This window comes from Dichotomopilus funicola, assembly GCF_033296635.1.
Source record: "Dichotomopilus funicola strain CBS 141.50 unplaced genomic scaffold C8A04scaffold_1, whole genome shotgun sequence".
NCBI classification, from domain to species: domain Eukaryota; kingdom Fungi; phylum Ascomycota; class Sordariomycetes; order Sordariales; family Chaetomiaceae; genus Dichotomopilus; species Dichotomopilus funicola.
The window spans coordinates 221,087-241,270 of NW_026944022.1; the positions used below are offsets into that span (position 1 = coordinate 221,087).

Consider the following 20,184-nt stretch of genomic DNA (forward strand, 5'->3'; position numbering starts at 1 on the left):
CGGTCTCCAAGGGTCCTCTCGACTTTATCCCGCGACGTGGGCTGCGCGTGAGTCTTGAAGTGGCTCCAATCCGTCAAGATGGATGGGATCGCCAAGACCCGGAGGGCTCGGCGTTTGACACCTGAGATTTGTTGACGACAGCCGGAACCAGGCTAAACTCAATTAGGTCGAGGTCAAGGTTGACCGCCTCGACTGCCTCGATGCAGACAGGCTGTCGGATGGCCCAAGCTCCCTCAACAAAGTGGGCGTGCTTGCAGGTCAGCGGTGCGCAATTGGTGCGTCGGGCCCCAGCAATGGGAAGGACCCGTTGAGATTGCCCGCCTGGCCCGCATCCCCCATGTCGCTGAGCTTGTTCATCTCGTGCCAGGCCGGGGGAGGAAGACAGGCGAGCGAAACCGGCGGTGGGCCGTTGAGAGATTGTGGCGCGCCATCGACATGGACATGGGAAAGAGTTTTCGAAGGAAGGGAGACACGATTGGGATGGGAAATTTGAAAGAAGAAGCCCAGAAGATGAGAAATGGGAAGAACAATCGAGGAGGGGGAACGATCGACGCTAGCATTGGAGCATCGAAACGAGCGTTGAACCGATCCCAGCTGGGAAGTTCTGGGACTGATTCATGGCCCAGGTCAGTCGGAGGTGTCCGCCAAGTGGCCTGCACAATGCAGCGCCGACGGTCAGATCCAAGCTTCGTTGTGCAACCCAAGTTCGAGACCCTGAGACTCCAAATTTAAGCGGCCCACTAACTAACGTAAGTGTCAGGGAGTCCATGAGGTGAGGGGTGCTCTGTGCATGCGAATCGGAAGAGGACATCCCCCCATAACCCAATCCCCCCGAGTTCAAGGCGGATGTCCGCATCCATGGTATCACTTATACCGACCTTCGCCCCGTTTGCACTTGAAGTCGGAGTTTCCCCCCCTCCATCTCGCAACCTCTCGTAAACTGTCCGATTCTGCCTTCCACGCTCATATAACCATCGACTCCTTCTGAATTCCATCACAATAATCATTCACCGACTTGTTTCGCTTTGACACAACCCATCATGTCGTCCCGACTCTCGATGCCCGTTTCCAAACTCACCCGTACCATCAGCACTTCGGCTGCTGTCGCCCGTCCCAGCCAACTCCTCAGCAATGCACCAAAAGCCACAACTGTCACCGGGGCGGGGAGGAAAATGAAGCCCGCAGTTGACGAGCCTTCTGAAGTAAGCAAATAATAAGTCCCCGATGCATATCGTCGAAGTTCCCGAAACCCATCTTTGTATCAGTGGGCGCCGGGGACATTCGATACCTCTTGCCAAGACACACACCCACACCTGTCTTGTCCAACATGACAACCAACCTATTCTACCCCGATATCAGTCAAACCAATAGGAAAACTAACCATTCTCTCTCCCTCTTTTCAGCAGCGTAACCACTCCACCACCACCACCAGCCCCCACCGCCCGCTCGTCCCCAAAACCAACCGCGTCATCCCCTTCATGCAAACCTTCCACCACTCCGCCCCGAAACCCATGGCCCCCTCCTTCAGCACCATGGACCGCGCCATCCTCCCGGACCTCTTCGCCTCCTCCTTCCTCTCCAACCCCGACACCGACACATTCTCCCACATCCCGCATCTCCACGTACCCCTCATGCCCGACAACACCTCCCCGCCGGCCCAATTCCGCCGGCAGGAAGCACCCGACGCGCCGCTGCCGCAGCCCGAGATCCTCGTCGTCGCGGCCAACCCGGAATTGGTGCGCGCGTCGGCGCTGACGGAGGTGGAAGGGATGGGGGTGGACGGTGTGGAGTTGGGGTTTGCACACTTGTTGGGCCGGGAGAGTGAGGCGGTGGAGGAGAGCTATGAGATGGGGGAGGGCATGATTCGGGATTTGTGGAGAGGGATGGTGGATGATGTTTTTGGGGGTAGTAAAACTAGTCAAGCGAACTAGTGTTGTAATGTACTATGTCGTGTCGTGTAAAGCGAACGGTGGGGCGGGTTTCGTGAAAAATTATGGGGCGGGATGGAAAAGCAGATATTGGGGTCTGCCAACGGCGAGGTGGATGATTTAGCCCTGCCTTTTGTTTCTTTTCTTTTCTTTTCTTTTTTGGCTTTGGCTCATTCGTTGGGTTTTGGGAGACATCGTACATTTGGTTGTAATTGCCGCTCGCTTTTATGATACGGCAGCTTGAACGGCAGCCCGGTGCTCAACCGCGGGCTTATTATCTTTGAGGTTGTTATGAAGGACAACTTATTCTACTTCTCCCTCGGTCGGCGCTGCAAGTGCCAGGGGTCTCTTCTTGATATTCCCGGAGGTCTTCGACGAATTTACGACTTGTAGTTGCAGTTATTTATCTCCATGTTAAGTGATAATGGGACATTTGTTATCCTCGGTACACTGTGCTTATGTTCCTTGCGCTTATGGGACCTGCGATGGTAATGCCCGTGGTGGTGGTAGGTGACTAGTTTTTGGACCGCCTTTGTCGGGGTCACTTGTCTTGGTATCTTGACTACATACATATCTCCCTTTCTGCCTCGCGGTTATCATCTCCCCCAGACAACGCTAAGCTAAGAGTTCGTCATCTCGCCGTCGAATACAACACGTAATACAACCTAAACCTCACTTGTCTCTCATTCCAACCCATTCCATATTCCCCCGGCCCGTCGCCTCTCCGAAAAAACAGCGTACCGAGAGGTCGTTTACCTCTTCTTCACACTCGGCCGCGGCTTGCACTCGTCCCCTTGGACAGGGTGCAGCATGATCTTCCTCGGGTACGAGGCGACGTTGCCCTGATAGCCCTTCGACCAATCATAACTAACGCTGTACGCAAAGATAGCGCCAGATTTGTTGAACGCCGTCGCGTTGATACTGCCGCCGACAGTGGGGTAACCCTTGAGCCGATGCTTGGCGTCCTTGTCCCAGAAGTGGAACGTGCCGTCACTACCGGCTGTGCTGAACGTTCCATGTTGCGGGTGGAAGGAGATGGCGTTGAGGGCGTGTACGTTGGTGACGTTGCCTTGCGGAGCGTCGCGGTGGCATTTGAAGGAGAAGTTGGAGCTGGAAGGTTGTATCAGAGGTTAGCCCAGTCTAGCTCGGGTAGTTGTGTCAAGACGGGTTAGTCAGGAGGGAGGGAATCAACGTACGCAGAATCCTTCTCTTCAACGTATTGGATCGCACACCGCCCCTCGATGCTTCCAATCGCATACCCATCGTCGCCCTTTCCTTTGAGAAAGCAGCTTACGACCCGGGTTTGCCACTTCAATGGGCTCTGGATCGTCTTGTAGAATCTGGATGGGTCGTTCATCTTGACAACATTGAGATAACGGTCGGCCGTGCCAACTACCAGTAGATCGTCTCGGACGTCGAGGGCGTAAACTCGCTCCTGGCAGTTGACGGTCATGGCGGGTTGGTCGCTGCGGAAATCCCAGTACTTGATCGTTTTATCCCACGATCCCGTCACTGCCATCGGTGTGCCATTGGCGGTGAAGGTCCGCACGCATTTTACCGGCTGGTCATGTGCTTTTACTTGCGTCGTTTGACCGGAGACAAGATCGAGAACCTTGATGTTGTTGTCGGCGCCGGCTGAGATCACTTTTTTGCCGTCCTTGTTAACGCAAACAGTCAGGTTAGTCCCTTACTTCTGAACACAGCTGCTTGCCCATGTTTGTACTCGAACAGGATCACATCGACTCACCCTGAAGAAATCAACAGAAAGAACTGGCGCATCATGTTCAATCTGTGCCACGCCCTGGTTTTGGCCGGTTGGCGTGATCTCGTAAATGCGCACTTTCTTGTCCCAACTAGCAACGGCTAAGAGGTCGTTGGCTTGCTCCGGGTCCGGGTTAAACGCCAAATCCGAGATGCTGTCCTCGGGCGGGTTGGCAACCTCGACATCGTTTTTGAGGTCACCGAGGCTGGAGCTGCTCGTGGCCGTCGACTGCGTCGATCCGAAAAGGGTCGTCATCGGCGCGACCTCCTGCCGGATAGCCGGACCTTTGTATTATTCTTAAGTTGGTAGATGGGAGATCACGCCCGGTTTAATGTGGATGGGTGTGGTTGGATTTCGGGGTTGGTGTTGTGGTTTTGGTTAGAGGTGTTGAGTGGCCGCCTCTTTCGCGTCGTGTTTGGGCCAGCCGGATGTCACTGTGGTTGCATTCCCTAGGTTGCAAGGCACAAAGCCTGGGAACACCCGACCCTGACTAAACATGAAAAGATGGCCCGTGCTTCACCACATGTTCCCCACTCTGTGCCTAAACGAGAACAACAAAATGTCCCACCTTCCAGAAAAAAATTTCCTTCCTCTTTTCCTTCAAGCCCTCCTCGCCCAAAAAATCGCTATTCGAAGCTCACCCACGGAGAGAGTCGTTCGCGACTCTTTCATTACCAAAAAGCTTTGGGAGAAAGTCCCCGGACATTCAGACCTCTCTTCTCACGAAGACGTCTGTTGTGCGGAAACGCGCCGCCATAGAAGCACTGCGGCTGATCTCGGCCGGCCAATGTTCTCTTGGTTGTCCCCGTACCGCCCGGCCTATCCATTCCAAAGTTGGCTCTAGTCATTCTGGTTTACTTCCTTTCATCGTCGCCGCGCCGCAGTCTTTACCTTCCTTGGGGCTGGAGACCATCATGGACGAAGATACGAGTCCGCGCTCCAGTTTCCAGGAGAGGTCCAGATTTGCTGGTGTTTTGGTCGGTGAGGATAAAGCTGGGAGTTTATGACTGGGTTGGCGGTGGGCTGCCGCTGGTCGGGTTTGCACTGGGGAGCGCCACGGCCTGGCTCGAGACATTTCGTCACGATCTTATAGATATGCGATTGCTCGTTGGCGGGACTGGAAACAGTGTCGCTCCGAGTAACTCGACGGGGCTCATTCTTGGCGCGAGGAGGACTTCACCCAGGCAAAGTGAAGGCTTTTGCTTTCGCTGAGCCGGGTCTTTTTACCTCGTCTTCGTGGTTGTTAGGTATTTGCGCCAAGCAGCAAGACAAACCAAAACTCTAGGCTTCGCGGGAGGTCCTTTTGTCTTTGGTGCTTGGCGACTACCTGTTTGGACCGTGTTGGATGGGACAGTCTAGGTGATGATAAACCTTTATAGAGTCAAGCTCTGAGGTGGAGCCGGTGTAAATCATCGCGCGACCCCGTTGATGACTCAAAAATGCGTTATGGTATCTGATGGACTGTCCAAAGGTTGCTTTCTAAATCTATCATTAAAATACACTTATGTAGCCATCTTGCTCGTCGACCCTTGTTCGACTCTACTGCTCTTTCGCTGTTCCTTGGGATGTTGAAGCCCTGCTCCGTTTTTTGAGGCCCTGCGTATGGTCCATGTGGCGACTGGAGATGGGGGGTTGTTTGCAGCAATAACTCCCCCCCCCGGCGGGCGACCTGTTGACTTAGCGGGTCGCCTCCTTCTTGCGCTGCTCTTCCTCAAGAAGCTCCCGCTGACGATGTGCCGCTTCGAGATCTGCCTTCATCCCCTTCGCCTTCTGGCGCGCCTCGTAAAGATCACGGCTTTGCATGATGCGCTGCACGATGGTGCCGGCATTGACGTTCTCGAACTCGTGGTGGCCAATCTCCCGGTAGATGCCCAGGGCTTTGGGGTCGGCGTAGACGTCTTCGGTGGAAGGCATGAAGGATGTCGGGCCGTGGTAAACGGCATCGGGCGTGCCCCAAGGGAGGGTGGTCAAGTAGCTCTTGGTGGGCGTGAAGGGAGCGCCGAAGACAACGGCGTTGACGTACTATGGTTTGTTAGCAATAACTCCTGGGGGACAGCGTCCAAGGTCTGGAGGACTTACTCGGCACTGCAAAACGCAAAGTCCGCGCTCGAAAATGTTCATGATCGGGTAATTGACCCCCTTCCACTGGTTGATAACCTCGTCGTCATGCACGCCCGCCACGACAAATACCGGGCCGTAGTCCTCACCCCTCCCCTTGCGCTCATTCACGGCCTGCTCCGAGTACCACCCATCTTCCCGAGCTAGCTCCTCCTCCGCCTCGGTCACCAGCTTGAGGAACTCGATATGCCCACTAGAGAACAAATCGAACCCACCATCCACATACACCACCCTTTGTCCCTGTCTTGGACCGATCCCCTTAAACAACTCACGGAACCCGCTTCCAGGCCCCCAAAACCAAACATCGGCCCCTGGCTTGTTCGCGGTCTCATCCGTTGCATACAGCCTCACACGCTCCGTCATAGCGGCCCCTTCCGCTTTGCGCTCGGCATCGGTGCCATGGCCCTCCTGGCCGGCCAAGACTTTCTCTAGAGAACGGATAAAGTGCCCACGGGTGCACAACAGCATGCGGCCGACGAGGTCGGTGGTGGAAATCGACGGTGTCCGCTTGACGACCTTGAAACGTCCTGCGGCTTTGACAAATCGGTAGCAGTCTTCGCCGGAAGAGTCCGACGTGATGTCGTCGCCATGGACGACGTATTTGCAGCCGAAGTGGCTAATCCATGACAGCTGGGTTACGTAGGGGGCGTCCGGGATCGATTTGGTGACCCAGCGGCAGGCGTCGATGGCAAGAAGGCTGGGGAAATGTTTAGCATATATCCTTTTCTAAAGTAGAGCGGGCTAGGTATGAAGAGACAGGGGCAAATACCGCTCTTTCAGGTTCATAACCGTAGGACCTTTGTTCTCGAGGATTGCTTCGTCTGAGTGCACCCCAACGTAGAGCTCATCGCCGAGTTGGCGGGCCTGTACAACGGCGCCGGCATGGCCTAGATTTAGGTTAGCAACCGTCCACGGTTAGGTCCCGGAGAGAGTACCCAAGGAGTCGTGAGAATAGAGAAACTATACCGTGGTGGAAAAAGTCGAAGCAGCCATCAACCCAGAGGCGTCCTTCGAGTAGCTCGGGCGCGGGGTCCCCGGGAGGAAGGATCTCATCGGCAGCAGCCATGGTTGCAACCTAACAAGCTCAACAACTAAATAGTCGAACCCGGCAAGTCGATGCTTTGAACAACCTTCAGGGGTATGCTAGAAGTCAGTTGGCTGGGGGGATGTTTTATAAACTCCCGTAAGTAGTTTGTTTTCGTGGTGGATGACTGTGTATTTGATCTTTTCTCAGGACAATACAACAACAAAAACAACAGTGATTAAGAACGCTCCCTGTTTGCAGTCAACAAAAAGAGCGGGGTGCAGCGGAGAACAGCCCGGAAAGGCGCAATTGCGGATAGATGGCGGTTGCTGCGGAGCTTCTTTAAAACCGCCTGTGACGCCACGACGCTTGCGACCGAAACATGTCCACAGCACAGCAGTGTGTTCAGTGACTAGATGTGACAGCGAATGCCCCGCTGCCGCTAGGAGATGCCCCTCCTCCTCACTGACCCCACGGATTAACTAAATAGAGGACGAATTTCTGCAGCCATAAGGATGCGAACAACGCAGTCGCAGATAATCCGAATCTCAGTCCGATTTGGCCTCCAATTTGGACGAGTGGAGGGTCATAACAAGGCGGAAGGTTCGGGTGTATTTGTTGGCTTTTCGCACCTACTTCAAGGTAAGGGAAGGATTCGTGAATGTATTCATGCTTAAACGACGAATTTTGCCCGTCCATTGACCGGTAGTTTCGCATCTGTTGTTAAAATCGGCCTCTGCTTGGGCTACGACACCAAACGACCCAAACTTAAGGGTCCTGTACAGTACCTACTGTGTAGCAAGTTAACTAGATATTCGCCTGACCTAACCTGGCCTTGTGCATCCGCTGTGAGATAGCGTCAACGGTGAGCTGTCCCGCCCCTGGAGGATCGACATCAACGCCGTCGTCGGAGAGTTTGTCGAGCCCGCTTCCAGCGCTCAAGATGCAACCCATCCACCTCCATCCACCCATTTTCGGTGCCTGCCCAGCATTGCAACGATTCGACGGAACATGGGTCGACGCTTCGATCACACCCAGTCGCAGAATGCAGCACCTGGAAGATCCCTGGACTTGCCCGATGCGCTCCATTGACTCGTGGGATAGGCCCTTGGGAAGTTCATATCATCTAGCAGACCGCTTCTCGTGCCCCCGCCTGTGGTTCTGACCTCCCACATCCCACTTACCACGGCGGTAATGCGCCTGCGGTTGACTTCTCGAGTTTTCTGATTATTTTTCTTTCCAAAGGATCAATTTTTCGCGGAAAGGACCACCCAGACCCAGCCAGGCGGTACCCTCCTGCCGAATTTGGGGCGCTAAGCCGGTCGCAGCAAATGACAGCGCTGCGTTTCGGTTCCTGAACAGGCCGAACGTGGCTGCTTTTACCCTGGAAACACAGCAGCATGCAGCGCTCGGCGACCACTCCGACGCCGCCCGCCGCCCCTTTCTCCTTCTCGTCCCTCTTCGGCGGCGGCGGAAACCCGAAAAACCAACAACAACCCCACGACCCGAACCGGATCCAGGATCAGAACCTACCCGAAAACATCCCGCTCTCACCAACCCAAACGATCACGCAAGCGCAACGGCCAACAAGTTCAGGGAAGGACGCCAAAGACACCAGCCCGCGCCAACAAAAGACCTTGCTCAAGGACCGCAAGCCCTCGTCCGGCCGCAAATCATCGTTTGGCTTCCTCTCGTCGTCTCCTAGCAAGAGCCGCCGTCGCGCCAGCTCGGCCGCCTCCAACACTGCACCCCCGGCCGCGGCCGATGGCGGCGGCGTCCCCGTTCCCGCGCTTCCCAGTCTCGCACACCGTCCCTCTGCGGCCCAACTGCTACCTACCGAAGACGCCGTCCCCCCACTGCCCGAGCCGTCTCCGAGAACTACGACAGCAAATTCCGAGAGTCTATCCAGGATGCTTAGCCGTGGTGCAGTGACCCCCGTCTCGGGGTATCCCGTATCCGGCCCAGTGGGAGGGGGAGGAGGAGGATCGCTGTTAAGTGGTGCCAACTCGGGCCAGCAGAGCGAGCTGGCTCTCGTTCATCAACACATACAGGAGACGGCAAACAAGCGAATATCTACCTTGGACTACCTTCGCAAAGCGTAAGCGCTTTTCTTCTTCGCGTCATTTCCGTTCTTTTCCCCATCAGCCGGACTAACACACTCCAGCCACGAAGGCCGCATCTACTGGTTTAATACCCTTCTTTTTGATAAGCCTGATCTACAACGCATGCCATACTTCGACGCCCGTAAACTCGGCCGCCGTGCCACCAATTATCTTCTCCTCGGCATCTCCCTGCCCGCCGTCATCGACCTCAACTCCAGCCACCCCATCGAATTCCTCCGTTCCTTGAATACCCTACTTGCCGAGTTCGACGCCTTCCAGCAAATCCATACTGAGACCGGCGTCGCCGCCACCTCGCTCACACGTACTCGCATCCCACAAATGTTCCGCCGTGCCGCGGCCCCCGTCTCCAAAGGCCGCCGCAGCAGTTCCGCCGCAGGCCGCGACGGCGACGTCGGTATTGGCTACTCCCTCGAACAAGTCGACAGCAACAGCACCGTAACTGGTGGGAACGGTGGTGGCGGGGGAGCCAACGGCGTGGTCGGGGCTGGGCCCCCTTCCGCTATGGGGGGCCCTGGCGCCACGGTTGGTGGCAGCGCATCTGCAGATGCGGCCCCGGCAGGCATTATGGCCTTTGGAGCCAGCGAGGTCGATCTCCTCCCCGGCGAAGAATACACCTACCTGCTCACACCGACTCTGCCTTTCGACCCGGACTTTTTCGAGACGTTTGCTACCCTGTGCGATGCGCTGATCGATACGTACACTCGCTTACTTAACCTGGTGGCTTCGCCGCGGGACTGTGGTGGGTCAGTGGCGGAATTGTTTACCAAGGCGGATAGCAAGATTCGGAAGTTATTTATTCAGTCGGTCCTGCGTGAATTCGAAGATACCGGGCGGGCTGGGGTAAAAGGGGAGGTGGCTAGTATTGGGAGGGTGGTTTTGAGTGGGTTAATGTGATAGTGGGATTCAGGACGGGCGGGTGGTTTGGTGTTAAGATGAAGGATTATGTGCGCCCAGGAGAAACCTGTTGGCGAGCAAAAATGGTTGTTCATAAGAGAGAGGGCTTGAGGCGATCATGTGGACGGCGTTTGGAGAGTGGATTGCGGTCGTTATAGCATGGTATCTTCGCATCGCGTAGCGGGATGTTCATGGGTTGGAATATGTTTTTTATCTTGTTTTATAAACACGCAATACCACAATCTGAGTTATCGCTCTGACATGGCGTTCCGATACCACGTCAAACAAACTCTTCCTCTTGTTTCGTCTGCAATATCATAATGCATTGAATTTCTGTTTCGTGCCTAACCCAAATGGTGGGCGGCGGATATAAAGATATAAAACGAGACCGTAAGTCGTAACTGACACATATACCATTATTCCTATCCTGCTGAAAACTTGAAGAGAGCCGGGCCAAAATGTTAGAAAAGATAGATAGACCGACGCCGATACGAGACTGAACTTGAGGCCGTATAAATGCAAATACCAAGATGACGCCTGCTGTGTGATAGGGTAGAAGACCCGTCGAGAAACAACTGGGGAAATTGAAGAGGCGGGAATGAGAAAGCCAAACACGGACAAGCAGAGCCGAGGGATACGGTGCCAAGGGAAGTATTGGGGAGAGGAAATGTGAGCGGGTAGGGCGATAGAAAGGGGGTTTAGAAACAAAGTAAGGGAAATGATAAATCAAATAACGGGGGAAGAGAAAGAAACGCCTTTGCTATGATTCGGTATCCCGAATTTTTTCAGATATCCATCCATGCCCGATGCCCATAGAAAAAAGGGGATATTACAGAGAAAAGGGAAAAGGAAGAAAAAAGAACAAAACGCAAATAAGGGGACAACGAATGGTATCCATCCTCCCGCCTTCCCTTACGCCACAATCCCCTCCTTATGATCCTCCAAAAACCGCCGACTCCCCCTCCTCCCAGACAAATGCAAATGATTCACACCACTCCCTCCCCCACTGCTCCAGCTGGCGGTGGCACTCTCCTCCGACATTCCACCCCGACTCCCGCCGCTGAGGTTCATGTTCCCGTGGCTTATCGACCGCGAGACGTACATTCTCGACCGAGGCTCTTCGGTGCCGCTTGAACTCCCACCACTCGATGATGACGACGATGACGCCCTCAGGCTCATGGTTGACCGGGGAGAGGATAGAGAGAGGGGTCGGGTGATGTGTGCGTGCTGGAGTTGGGGGTGGTAGGTACCGGCGTGGTTCTCTCGAGGAGAGGTTGGAGTGTCGTTTTCGTTTTGGGTGGTCTTGTCTTTCTCGGATGAGACGAAGGAGCGGGAGGAGGAACAGGAAGAAGAGCGGGATGAACAGGGGGAGTTGGCGGGAGAGCGGGAGGATGGTCGGGAGAGGAGTCGGGAGGCGCGACGAGAAGGGGAACGGGTGAGTTGCTGGCGGATAGGGGCCGGGGTGATTATTGGCGTGGCTGAGGTTGCTGGCGTAGTTGGGGTTTCTGGGGCTGTCACGGCGTCGATGCGGGTAAGGTTCGAGGGCTGGGTGTTGACAAGGTTGATATTGGTCGTGCTGGTTCGAGGGGGTTGCTGAGCTAGGAAAGAGGAAGACGATCGAGCGGAACCGGAACTCTCGCCGCTGCTGGAGCTGGGGGATGCCGCGCGAGCGTGGGCAAAGGTTGTTGTCGGGACAGTGGTTGTTCGGACGGCACGTACTTCGGCCTCTTTCCTTTTATCGGCTAGCCTCTGAGAGAAAGATTTGGACTCCGACGGCCGCGTTGCAGGTGTTTCGGGTATCGCCGATACGGGGGAGTCTAAGACCGCGGGTTTGGTCGCGACAATCAACCCCCGAGATTCCGGCATGCTCTCCTTGGTCGTCCGCACCTCCATCTCTGCCCTCTTTGATGGGACTGGCTCGGCCTCGGCCTCGGGCTCCGCATCGCACCTCGCTCCAGCCTCCTCATCCCCATCTTCCGACTCGGCCTCCTCTTCCTCCACCTTATCCAACGCCGGCCCGTTCTTATTCAACAACGGTAACTTATCGATATCTTTAACTTTACTCGCCAAGCCACCTCCACCATCCGAATCCCCACTGACAGACGCACCCGAGCTAGTCGACGGCGGTGGACTAGCCGGCTCGTTCCGGTACCGTTCCGCCTCTTCCTCAGCCCTCTTCTCGGCTTCAGCGCGCCACTGCGCCTCCTCCTCCTCGGTACGGAGCCAGTACCGCCCCATGGCGGCCTGGTTCTCCTGGTGACGGCGTAGCTTGGTCGGGCTCTGAAGCATGGTTTTGGGCGCGCCCCTCTGCGTTCCCGGGTCGAGTGGAGAAATGTAGGTGAGTGTGCTTTTGCTCTTGCGTTTGACGGGCATGAAGCGGCGGCCGGGGCCGACTTCTACGCGGTGAATGGTGGCTTTGGCGAAACGGACCGTCGTGCCTGGAGACATGGGGCGTGTGATGGGGGGTGAAGGTGGTGGTGTGGTTGACGGCGGGTCTTTGACGGTGATAGTGTTGCTGGGACTTGGTAGAGAATGAGGTGATGGAGCGAGGCCGGGAGGGGCAGCGTCTGAAGTTAGACCATGTGAGCTGAGTGGACGCGGCCGTTTATAGCCGTCGGGGCTGGAGATCCGGAGAATGGATTTGGGCATAGCGCCTGGTGAAGAGACAGGCCTAGTATAAGATGTTAGCAGATGCCATTTGTATATTGCAAGTTATTTACAGCGTCGTTTCATACCTCGACTTGTCCGCAATATTCTGTGAGCGGAGTGGGGTTGTGTCCTTAGTGTCCATGGTGGTGTCGGTGAGCGTGGCCTTGTTGCCGGCTCTCTCGGACGAGTGGTTGCCCCTGTTGTCATGGTTGTTATTATTGCTGCCGTTGCTATTGCTCCTGCCAGCCTTGGTGGCCCCTGACAAGGCTTTTGAGTCTTGCGTGGCCGCGGTGGAGGTCATGGTGTGTCTCGTCTTAGTACTCGCCCCATCGTGAATGGTTGTCGCAAACGATAACGACAGTCTCCGGAATGCTGTGGAACCTCTACGTGCCTTCGCCTTTGAGTCGGTGCTAGTGCTATGGCTGTGTCTTCGTGGCCTGGAACTGTGATGGTGGGTGCTGTTGCTCTGTGTTGACTGGGATAAGGGTGTGGATGAGGATGAGGAAGTAGATGGAGAGGAAGAAGCGGACACTTTGGGCGTGGTGATCTTGCCCTGCAATACGGCCCACGAGAGCACGGATGATATCGAGTCCTTTCTGTGAGGCTGGCGGACACCTTCAGATTTGTGTCTAGACTCTTTGGAATCTTTGGACATGATGCTGGAGGCCGTGAGAAGAAGAAGGAAAAGAGAGCGAAGGAGGACCGTCACGAATGACGAAACCATCCAGGATTATTTAACGAATAAATTAAATAAAATAGCATTAAAATTCCTCATATAGCAAGGAACATGACTGCTCTCTCGCGACAGGGACAGACGGCGAGGCGCCCTCATGGACCGACCTCAGGAGTGTATTTTGTGAAAGCTGGATTCGGGCATGGAGGTTGGGCCACAACTGCAGCACATCTGCGTTTGTGGTTTGTGGGGGTCCAATCGTGGAGGATGGCACCCCATCATGCAGGTCTCGTTCCCATTGTGCCATCTGGCATCACTCGATGCGGGCGGACTTTACCTGTGGGTTTTTGGTATCCAAATCTGGATAGCATACCACTTCCTCTGGCTGTGGGATTTCGAGTAGCTCCACTCGAACGAGTGCAAGGCGAGTCGCCGGTTGGACGTCTCACGAGCCATGCAACAAGACAACCGAGGCCGCGTCCGATCTGTGATGGACCCGGCAGTTCTCTCCTACCTGAGGCGGGCAGTGTCAACGGGGGAAACCTGCAACATAATTCGGCGGCTGGGCCATTGAAAACACACGCTCGACAAGGCTCTTTAGCAGACCTATGGCATCCATTTGATAGCCAAGGCTCAGGTGTTGTAATGCAAGCGTTTGCTTGCTGTTCGCTGGGGCGCTAGCGAGGTTCGAGGCCACTGTGGTGAGTTGGCGAATGTGTGTCGCCCGAATGCGAGACGCGTGTCAGACTTCTTCAGGATGTCTCGATGGCCAGCACGGTGTGTTCCGCGCTGTTGACGTAGTGGCCCCGGATGTTACAATGTTTGGTAGGTTGGTGTCCCTGTTGCGGCCGGTGAATGGCCGGGGTCCACGTGGAGTTGCGTCGGCGAACCGGGGTGACGGATCTTTGGCGGCATCCTTGATACTTTCTGTTGGCTGTAGTGGAGGTGACTTCGTGGTTAAGGAGGATATTGAAAGAGAAAAGGCGAAGAGACTCCCAAATTGGTCTCTTGTTGAAGTAGGAAGCGATAGCATGAGGTAGGCATCACGTTGTTTAACCTCCGAGCACGACAGCGGGCAGTGGCATGTTAGTCGAAGAAACTCAAACTGAGACAGCCACACACACAACCTCGCCCCGCAATCCGCAATAACGTTAGCCAATGCCACCACCCCGAATGCAACTCTTGAGCTAGCGGTTCGATTGAAGCGGCAGAACCGTCAACTCGCTGATGGGAGCAGCTTCAGTGACCCCAAATCAACTTCCCCAGATCAACTCCCCAAATCATCTGACTCAGAGAGAAAAAGCAGCAAGAAAACTTCGCCGTCCGAACGATGCGGGGCAAAGTTTCAACTTTTTGGTCCTTGACGTGGGGCATCCAAGCACCCAAGTTTTCTTGGCTCACCCATGCGCTAGGGTCTTATCGCGCTTACCGGCGGCTAGTCCCGGACCCGTGCCCCTTTATCAGTCCCCATGACGACCTACAAGAAACGACACCGCTTTCTGGCGCGTTGTATCGGGATTCCATGGACTGTGTGGACCTTGCTGTCTTCTTTGAACCATTCAAAAAACCACCAATTGATCCGCCTGATGACCCGGTCACGCGGCCGGTGATGCGTGTTGAAAGGGATTGCTTGGAATACAACTTGTAACTATTTGTGTGTCGGTAAAGAGTATTGAATGGCCGGGGATGGTTAACTAGTCGGTCTCCACTGGTTCGCGACTCGGCTCTGTTTTTGAGACGAGTCCACCATGAGTCAATGAAGAAAGACCCTTTCGACGAGAACTAACGAATCTAATTTCCATTCAATCCTACCTTTATCAGTCCCAAACTCCGGTCTTCGGATGAATATTAAAAGATAGGGCCGAGGATGCGACGCGGACCACCGCATGCACGACCACAGTGCCTGGGACCTGGCAGCCGTTGGAAGAAACCTCTTCCGCTTTCGAATTACTCCAGCGAATCAAAATGGGCTGAGGTTGACGCATGGCCCCTGGAAGCGGAAACCTCCGGCACACGGAGCCGAAGTCTCGGAATTGGAGGGGGGCGGAATGGAGGTAACTCTGCATGCCAGCAGCAAAGACTGACCTTTTGACCGAACGCTTACGGAAACTACGAGCCCAGAAGTCCCACATAATCGACGAGACTACAGTGCGCCCTATTGTCAAGATGGAATCTGTGTTGTCGGACATACTTCCTATCAAACATCCAACCCCCCACTGCGATCAATTGGCCAATCAAGGTTTCAGGGACCCAAGCCGTCGAGATCGGTGACCCTCCCACGCCCACGGGCGAAAGTCTCAAGCCCAGATCCTAGTTCGTCCCTTCTGTTCGACGGAGATTTTATAGAACTCTTCTTTAAAAGACTTGGCTAGCCCCGTGACTCCTCCTTGTTCCGCCTTCCTCTCTTTCCCCCCTATCTTCTATGAATCACTCACCCTTGGCTGAGTGTCTTAACGTTCTGAATTCCTTTTAAGTGTCCTTTCCCATCCTACTTCCCTTCAACACCACACGGGTTTCAGACTTTAGATTCACTAGATTCTCGTCCCATACCGAGGCACACACATTCCACCATGGTTTCCCAAGGACGTGCCCCCGAGGATCTCACCGCTTCCGCCATGGAGCACAAGATCGCTGAGCAGCCATCCCTGGCTAACGGCATTACCAATGGCCACACCAACGGCGCCACGAACGGGCACACGAACGGTCACGCCAATGGGACCACCAATGGCCATGCCAACGGCATCTCCGCTCTCCCGGCCCTAGACGCTTCCAAGCTGACCATCACCCGTGCGGACCCTACGGCCCGTGCCGTCCCTGACGAAGCCACGGCCTGCTCCGGCAACGAGACCATCTGCACCGATCACATGATCACGGCAACTTGGAAGGCGGGCGCCGGCTGGTCGACCCCGGAACTTAAGCCATACGGCCCGCTTTCCCTCATGCCAACCGCCTCCGTCCTGCACTACGCAACTGAGTGCTTCGAGGGCCTCAAGGCATACCGCGGCCACGACGGCGCCCTGCGCCTCTTCCGCCCAGACCTCAACGCCAAGCGAATGCTCATGTCCACTCTCCGCATCTCCCTCCCTGGCTTCGAGCCAGCCGAGCTCGAGAAGCTCATCCTTGCTCTCATGGCCATCGACGGGCCCAAGTGGCTGCCCACATCCCGGCCCGGGTCCTACCTCTACCTCCGCCCGGCCGTCATTGGCACGCAGCCCCAGCTTGGAGTCCAGGCCCCTAAGGAGGCCCTACTCTTCATTACCGCCTCGTTTATGCCACGTATGGACCTGCCGGTCGGCGGTATGAAGCTCCACACCAACCCCGAGGACATGATCCGCGCGTGGGTTGGCGGTTTCGGCTACGCCAAGGTTGGTGCCAACTACGGCCCCAGCCTGCTGGCCACCCAGGAGGCCCGGCAGAGAGGGTTTGGCCAGATCCTGTGGCTGTACGGGCCCGAAGGGTTCTGCACGGAGGCCGGGGCTAGCAATTTCTTCGTGGTTTGGAGGACAAAGGAGAGCGAGGGGGCGAAGCTCCAGCTGGTGACGGCACCGCTGGATGACAAACTGATCCTGGACGGTGTGACCCGCCGCAGCGTGGTGCAGCTCGCGCGCGAGCGGCTGCAAAATGAGCTTGAGGTTGTGGAGCGCAAGTACACTATCGACGAGGTGCTCGAGGCGGACCGTGAGGGCCGCTTGGTTGAGGCTTTTGCCGCTGGCACTGCTGTATGTTCCCACACCCCACCGCCCCAAGTTTCTTCCATAATGAAACCCTGCTAAACATATCGGCTCTAGTTCTTCGTTTGCCCTGTCTCTCAGATCCGCCACCGCGATCAGGATGTGCACATCCCTATGATCAAGGGGGAGAGTGGCCAGTACACGGCCAAGATCAAGGGATGGATGAGCGACATCATGTACGGGAACGAGCAACACCCGTGGGGTGTTGTCGTCAACGAGGAAAAGCAGTAGACTTTTACTTTATTTGCTTTCTCTCCTTTTTATTGTTGTCTTATGCGATGTTTTTCTTTCCTCCTTCCCTAAGGCCTTAGTCATTGCATCACTGAACGTCTAGCATTGCGAGAGACCAGTTGAGGAAACCTAAAAAGCGGTTTCTGGTTTTGCCGGCACTCTTATTTTGCAGAGCGTGCGGGAATAGGCGTTGAGGTGTTGAGTTGGTTCGGCATGACAAGCATTGTGTGTGACGACAACGGATAGACAGCACGGAGACTCAACGTTGATAGGTGTCAATGCTCGAGATTACCGCACCTAAGCAATGAATGATAAAGATCAATCATAGTATATAAATCGAGATCCCACAGGTCGTGAGTAGGTGCAAGCTATGTGTAAATGAATGCCTTGTGGCATTCGAGACCCAAAAATTCCCCGGACGCCGAAAGATATCAGCGACCACATCCGAGACACCGGGGAAGGCTTCCCCGGCGAACCCCCACCTCTTTTCTCCGCCCGAGACCTCCGCTCGGGACACCTTCAAGGCTCATCGATAGATTGGAAGAAGGTATGCAAATCCGGTAGTGTGGCCTTCCTGAAATTCTGAACATCTGTTAGCCTCTTATCTATTCCATAATGGTTCTCAAGCTCACCTTCTCAATCTCCTTCATCGCACACAACGCCTCCTCGCCAAGGTCCGCAACACCTTCTTCAGCCGCATCAATCTCTCCCACAATCGCCTCTCTAAATCGACTCAGAACATCTCCCGTTTCATCTGTCCCTCTTATTTTCCCAGCTCCACTCCCCCGAGAAACAGCGGCCACCACTTCTCCCACCAACTCCTTCGCCTCGCGTTCCATTACCATCCACTCCTCCCACAGCCTCCCCATATCCCTCTCAAACTCCCGCACCTGGGCCTCAGCGCGCGCCACCAGATCTCCAACCGCGTCATCTCGGGTACGCAAGCTGCCATCAGCACTACGCTGCTGTGATCGAATGCGAAATACGCTAAGCGGCTCGGCAAGCTTGGTAATGTGTGACTCTGTTGCTTCAAGAAAGGCGTCGTCCGCTTTAGTGACGGCTTGGGTAAGTTTACGTGATAGGTCTGCATGCGTTTGATCGAGGCGGATGATGGCGCTTTGGTGGAGCGATGTGGCCGTCTGAAGGTAGTGTTCTGTGTTGAAAAGGGGTCGGGTGTTAGCACGGTTGCTACAGCGACGAAAAGGAGGTACGAGGAGGGGACATTAGGGATGTGCAACGATACCTTTGAGTTGCTGAATCAGGTCATCTGCATCTACGGGGTGTCTCTGACTTGGGCTGTTTGTTTTAGCAGTCTTCTTTGTGTTCAGTGCCGGTTCGTCCGAAAAAGCGGCTTTGGTGCGCTGGAAAAAGGGGGCAACAGAAGGCTTGGCAGGCTGCTTATTGGTGTTGGCTACAATCTCAACAACCGATGGTGGCGCGGGTTTCTTTAGTCGGGGAACTAGTCGCTCTCGTAGGAATTTAAGGGACTGTCGTTCTAGGCTGGCCCGGTGCCCGGCAGGTGATGAGGAGGACGGGATATTTTCTGTACTGCTTGGGTTGGTCGGTTTGGGAGATGGGAGGTCAAAAAGCCGCTGGTCCCCGGCCTTTGGGCTTCGAGACTTGGTAGTACGCAATCTCTTAATCCAAGGCTGCTCAGAGCCGAAGATATCAATGGAACGACGCATGGTAAGAAAGGGTTAACGAGTGTAGGGTGCTGGGTTGTCGTCTCGAAAGCGGTGTGGTGATGGAACGACAGTATAAGAACAGTGAGCGTAGGGCTGAGTCTCATAAGAACGCAGGAGAATTATTATTCCTTTTTGAATCAAGTTCCCTAATTCTTTACCTAGGGGGGTACTAAATTGGTGCGCCCTCTATTACTCAGAGAAGAAGGCGCGATGGAGGTTACCAGGGTCGCCATGCCCTCCCGAGCCTTCCCAAAATGGGATCACAATGCCCACCCAGATTGTTCGTGGTTGCCAGACTCGCACCCTCTGGAATCCAATGCTTAATATTCTTGGTGGATTCATCGGTATCAGCAATTCACGACTTGGTTAGATGCTTGCGTGGCCTCCCGAAATTTTAAACTGGGCAATATATGCTGCTCGCCCGAGCTGTACGTCGATCTCAAGTGCCTCAGTCGCGGTCCTCGGGGCGGCAATAAACCGTAAGAGCGGACGTCCCAACAATAATCTTGTCAGCCTTCATGGGATGGCTGGTGCGGAGGGATATATGTCGCCGAAGGCGGGGCCGGTTGGACATTAGGAGAATCCAAACTTGTATCCCGAGGTTCCATCGCCAATGGTGATGGCTCGTGGGTCGAAGACGGCGGATCCGGAGCGAGAGGGGGGGTCGGTTCAGGTGGCGCAGAACTATGGATAGACACAGGCGGGGTTCGAAAGGATGGAATATCAGGACTTTGAAGGAGGTATGGAAATATCGTTAGTAATACTCCCTAGCTTTCCCGACTGTACGCCACACTGACCTTATATACGATGTACCAGCCACCCAGCCACCATATGGTGACTGCCGGCTGTACCTGTAGGTGACTCCTCTACTGCTACCAGAGCTGCGAGTCGAAGAGACTCTGCTTCCTCCCCGGCTCCCACCATTCCTACGGGAACCGTTCCTAAGATCATATAAGAACACCATAATGAGAGAGACGACAACACCGAGTGGAATCATCTGCGTGGCTGTTGTTGCTTGATTAACGGCTTCTGATATCCCATTCCATTGGATCGTGAGCTCAATGGCTGCAGTCAGGATAGTCGCAACAACCAACCCCCAGAAGGTCTCGATCCCCTTGAGGACTCCCATTCGGGCGCGTCTATTTACGTTAGCTAGATCTCTAGCATCGTAAAGATAGTTAGAAAGCGTGTTTTCATACCTAGATCTACTCCGGGCCCACGGCCCATTTCTCCTCTTCTTTAGCAGAAGACCAGTCTGCATGGCCCCCATAATAACGCCCCTAATAAGGAGAATGAACATCAGGAGGAAATTTAATACTCGAAACCTCGGGCTCCTCAACTCCATTGGACCGAACGCAAATCCGAC

At 55.0% G+C, this 20,184-nt stretch overlaps 7 protein-coding genes across 7 annotated transcripts; 3 read left to right on the top strand and 4 right to left on the bottom strand.

Moving 5' to 3' along the window:
* Nucleotides 1-1,040: 1,040 nt before the first annotated feature.
* Nucleotides 1,041-1,931, top strand: C8A04DRAFT_23804 (uncharacterized protein; the record flags this gene model as incomplete). Its single annotated transcript, XM_062778819.1, has 2 exons — nt 1,041-1,202; nt 1,404-1,931. 2 exons carry the CDS (start codon nt 1,041-1,043, stop codon nt 1,929-1,931), a joined length of 690 nt encoding a protein of 229 aa, XP_062641383.1.
* A 749-nt stretch (nt 1,932-2,680) lies between these two features.
* Nucleotides 2,681-3,945, bottom strand: C8A04DRAFT_8653 (WD40-repeat-containing domain protein; the record flags this gene model as incomplete). Its single annotated transcript, XM_062785194.1, has 3 exons — nt 2,681-3,038; nt 3,125-3,585; nt 3,676-3,945. 3 exons carry the CDS (start codon nt 3,943-3,945, stop codon nt 2,681-2,683), a joined length of 1,089 nt encoding a protein of 362 aa, XP_062641384.1.
* A 1,422-nt stretch (nt 3,946-5,367) lies between these two features.
* Nucleotides 5,368-6,874, bottom strand: C8A04DRAFT_23806 (uncharacterized protein; the record flags this gene model as incomplete). The annotated part of the gene is made up of 4 exons (XM_062778820.1): nt 5,368-5,712; nt 5,770-6,505; nt 6,578-6,695; nt 6,775-6,874. 4 exons carry the CDS (start codon nt 6,872-6,874, stop codon nt 5,368-5,370), a joined length of 1,299 nt encoding a protein of 432 aa, XP_062641385.1.
* A 1,358-nt stretch (nt 6,875-8,232) lies between these two features.
* Nucleotides 8,233-9,849, top strand: C8A04DRAFT_23807 (uncharacterized protein; the record flags this gene model as incomplete). Its single annotated transcript, XM_062778821.1, has 2 exons — nt 8,233-8,930; nt 8,997-9,849. The coding sequence occupies 2 exons, from the start codon at nt 8,233-8,235 to the stop codon at nt 9,847-9,849; spliced, it is 1,551 nt and encodes a 516-aa protein (XP_062641386.1).
* A 912-nt stretch (nt 9,850-10,761) lies between these two features.
* Nucleotides 10,762-12,799, bottom strand: C8A04DRAFT_23808 (uncharacterized protein; the record flags this gene model as incomplete). The annotated part of the gene is made up of 2 exons (XM_062778822.1): nt 10,762-12,520; nt 12,585-12,799. The coding sequence occupies 2 exons, from the start codon at nt 12,797-12,799 to the stop codon at nt 10,762-10,764; spliced, it is 1,974 nt and encodes a 657-aa protein (XP_062641387.1).
* Nucleotides 12,800-15,741: 2,942 nt separating this feature from the next.
* Nucleotides 15,742-17,133, top strand: C8A04DRAFT_23809 (aminotransferase; the record flags this gene model as incomplete). Its single annotated transcript, XM_062778823.1, has 2 exons — nt 15,742-16,890; nt 16,960-17,133. 2 exons carry the CDS (start codon nt 15,742-15,744, stop codon nt 17,131-17,133), a joined length of 1,323 nt encoding a protein of 440 aa, XP_062641388.1.
* A 519-nt stretch (nt 17,134-17,652) lies between these two features.
* On the bottom strand, nt 17,653-18,818 carry C8A04DRAFT_23810 (uncharacterized protein; the record flags this gene model as incomplete). Its single annotated transcript, XM_062778824.1, has 3 exons — nt 17,653-17,715; nt 17,766-18,286; nt 18,377-18,818. 3 exons carry the CDS (start codon nt 18,816-18,818, stop codon nt 17,653-17,655), a joined length of 1,026 nt encoding a protein of 341 aa, XP_062641389.1.
* Nucleotides 18,819-20,184: the final 1,366 nt, after the last annotated feature.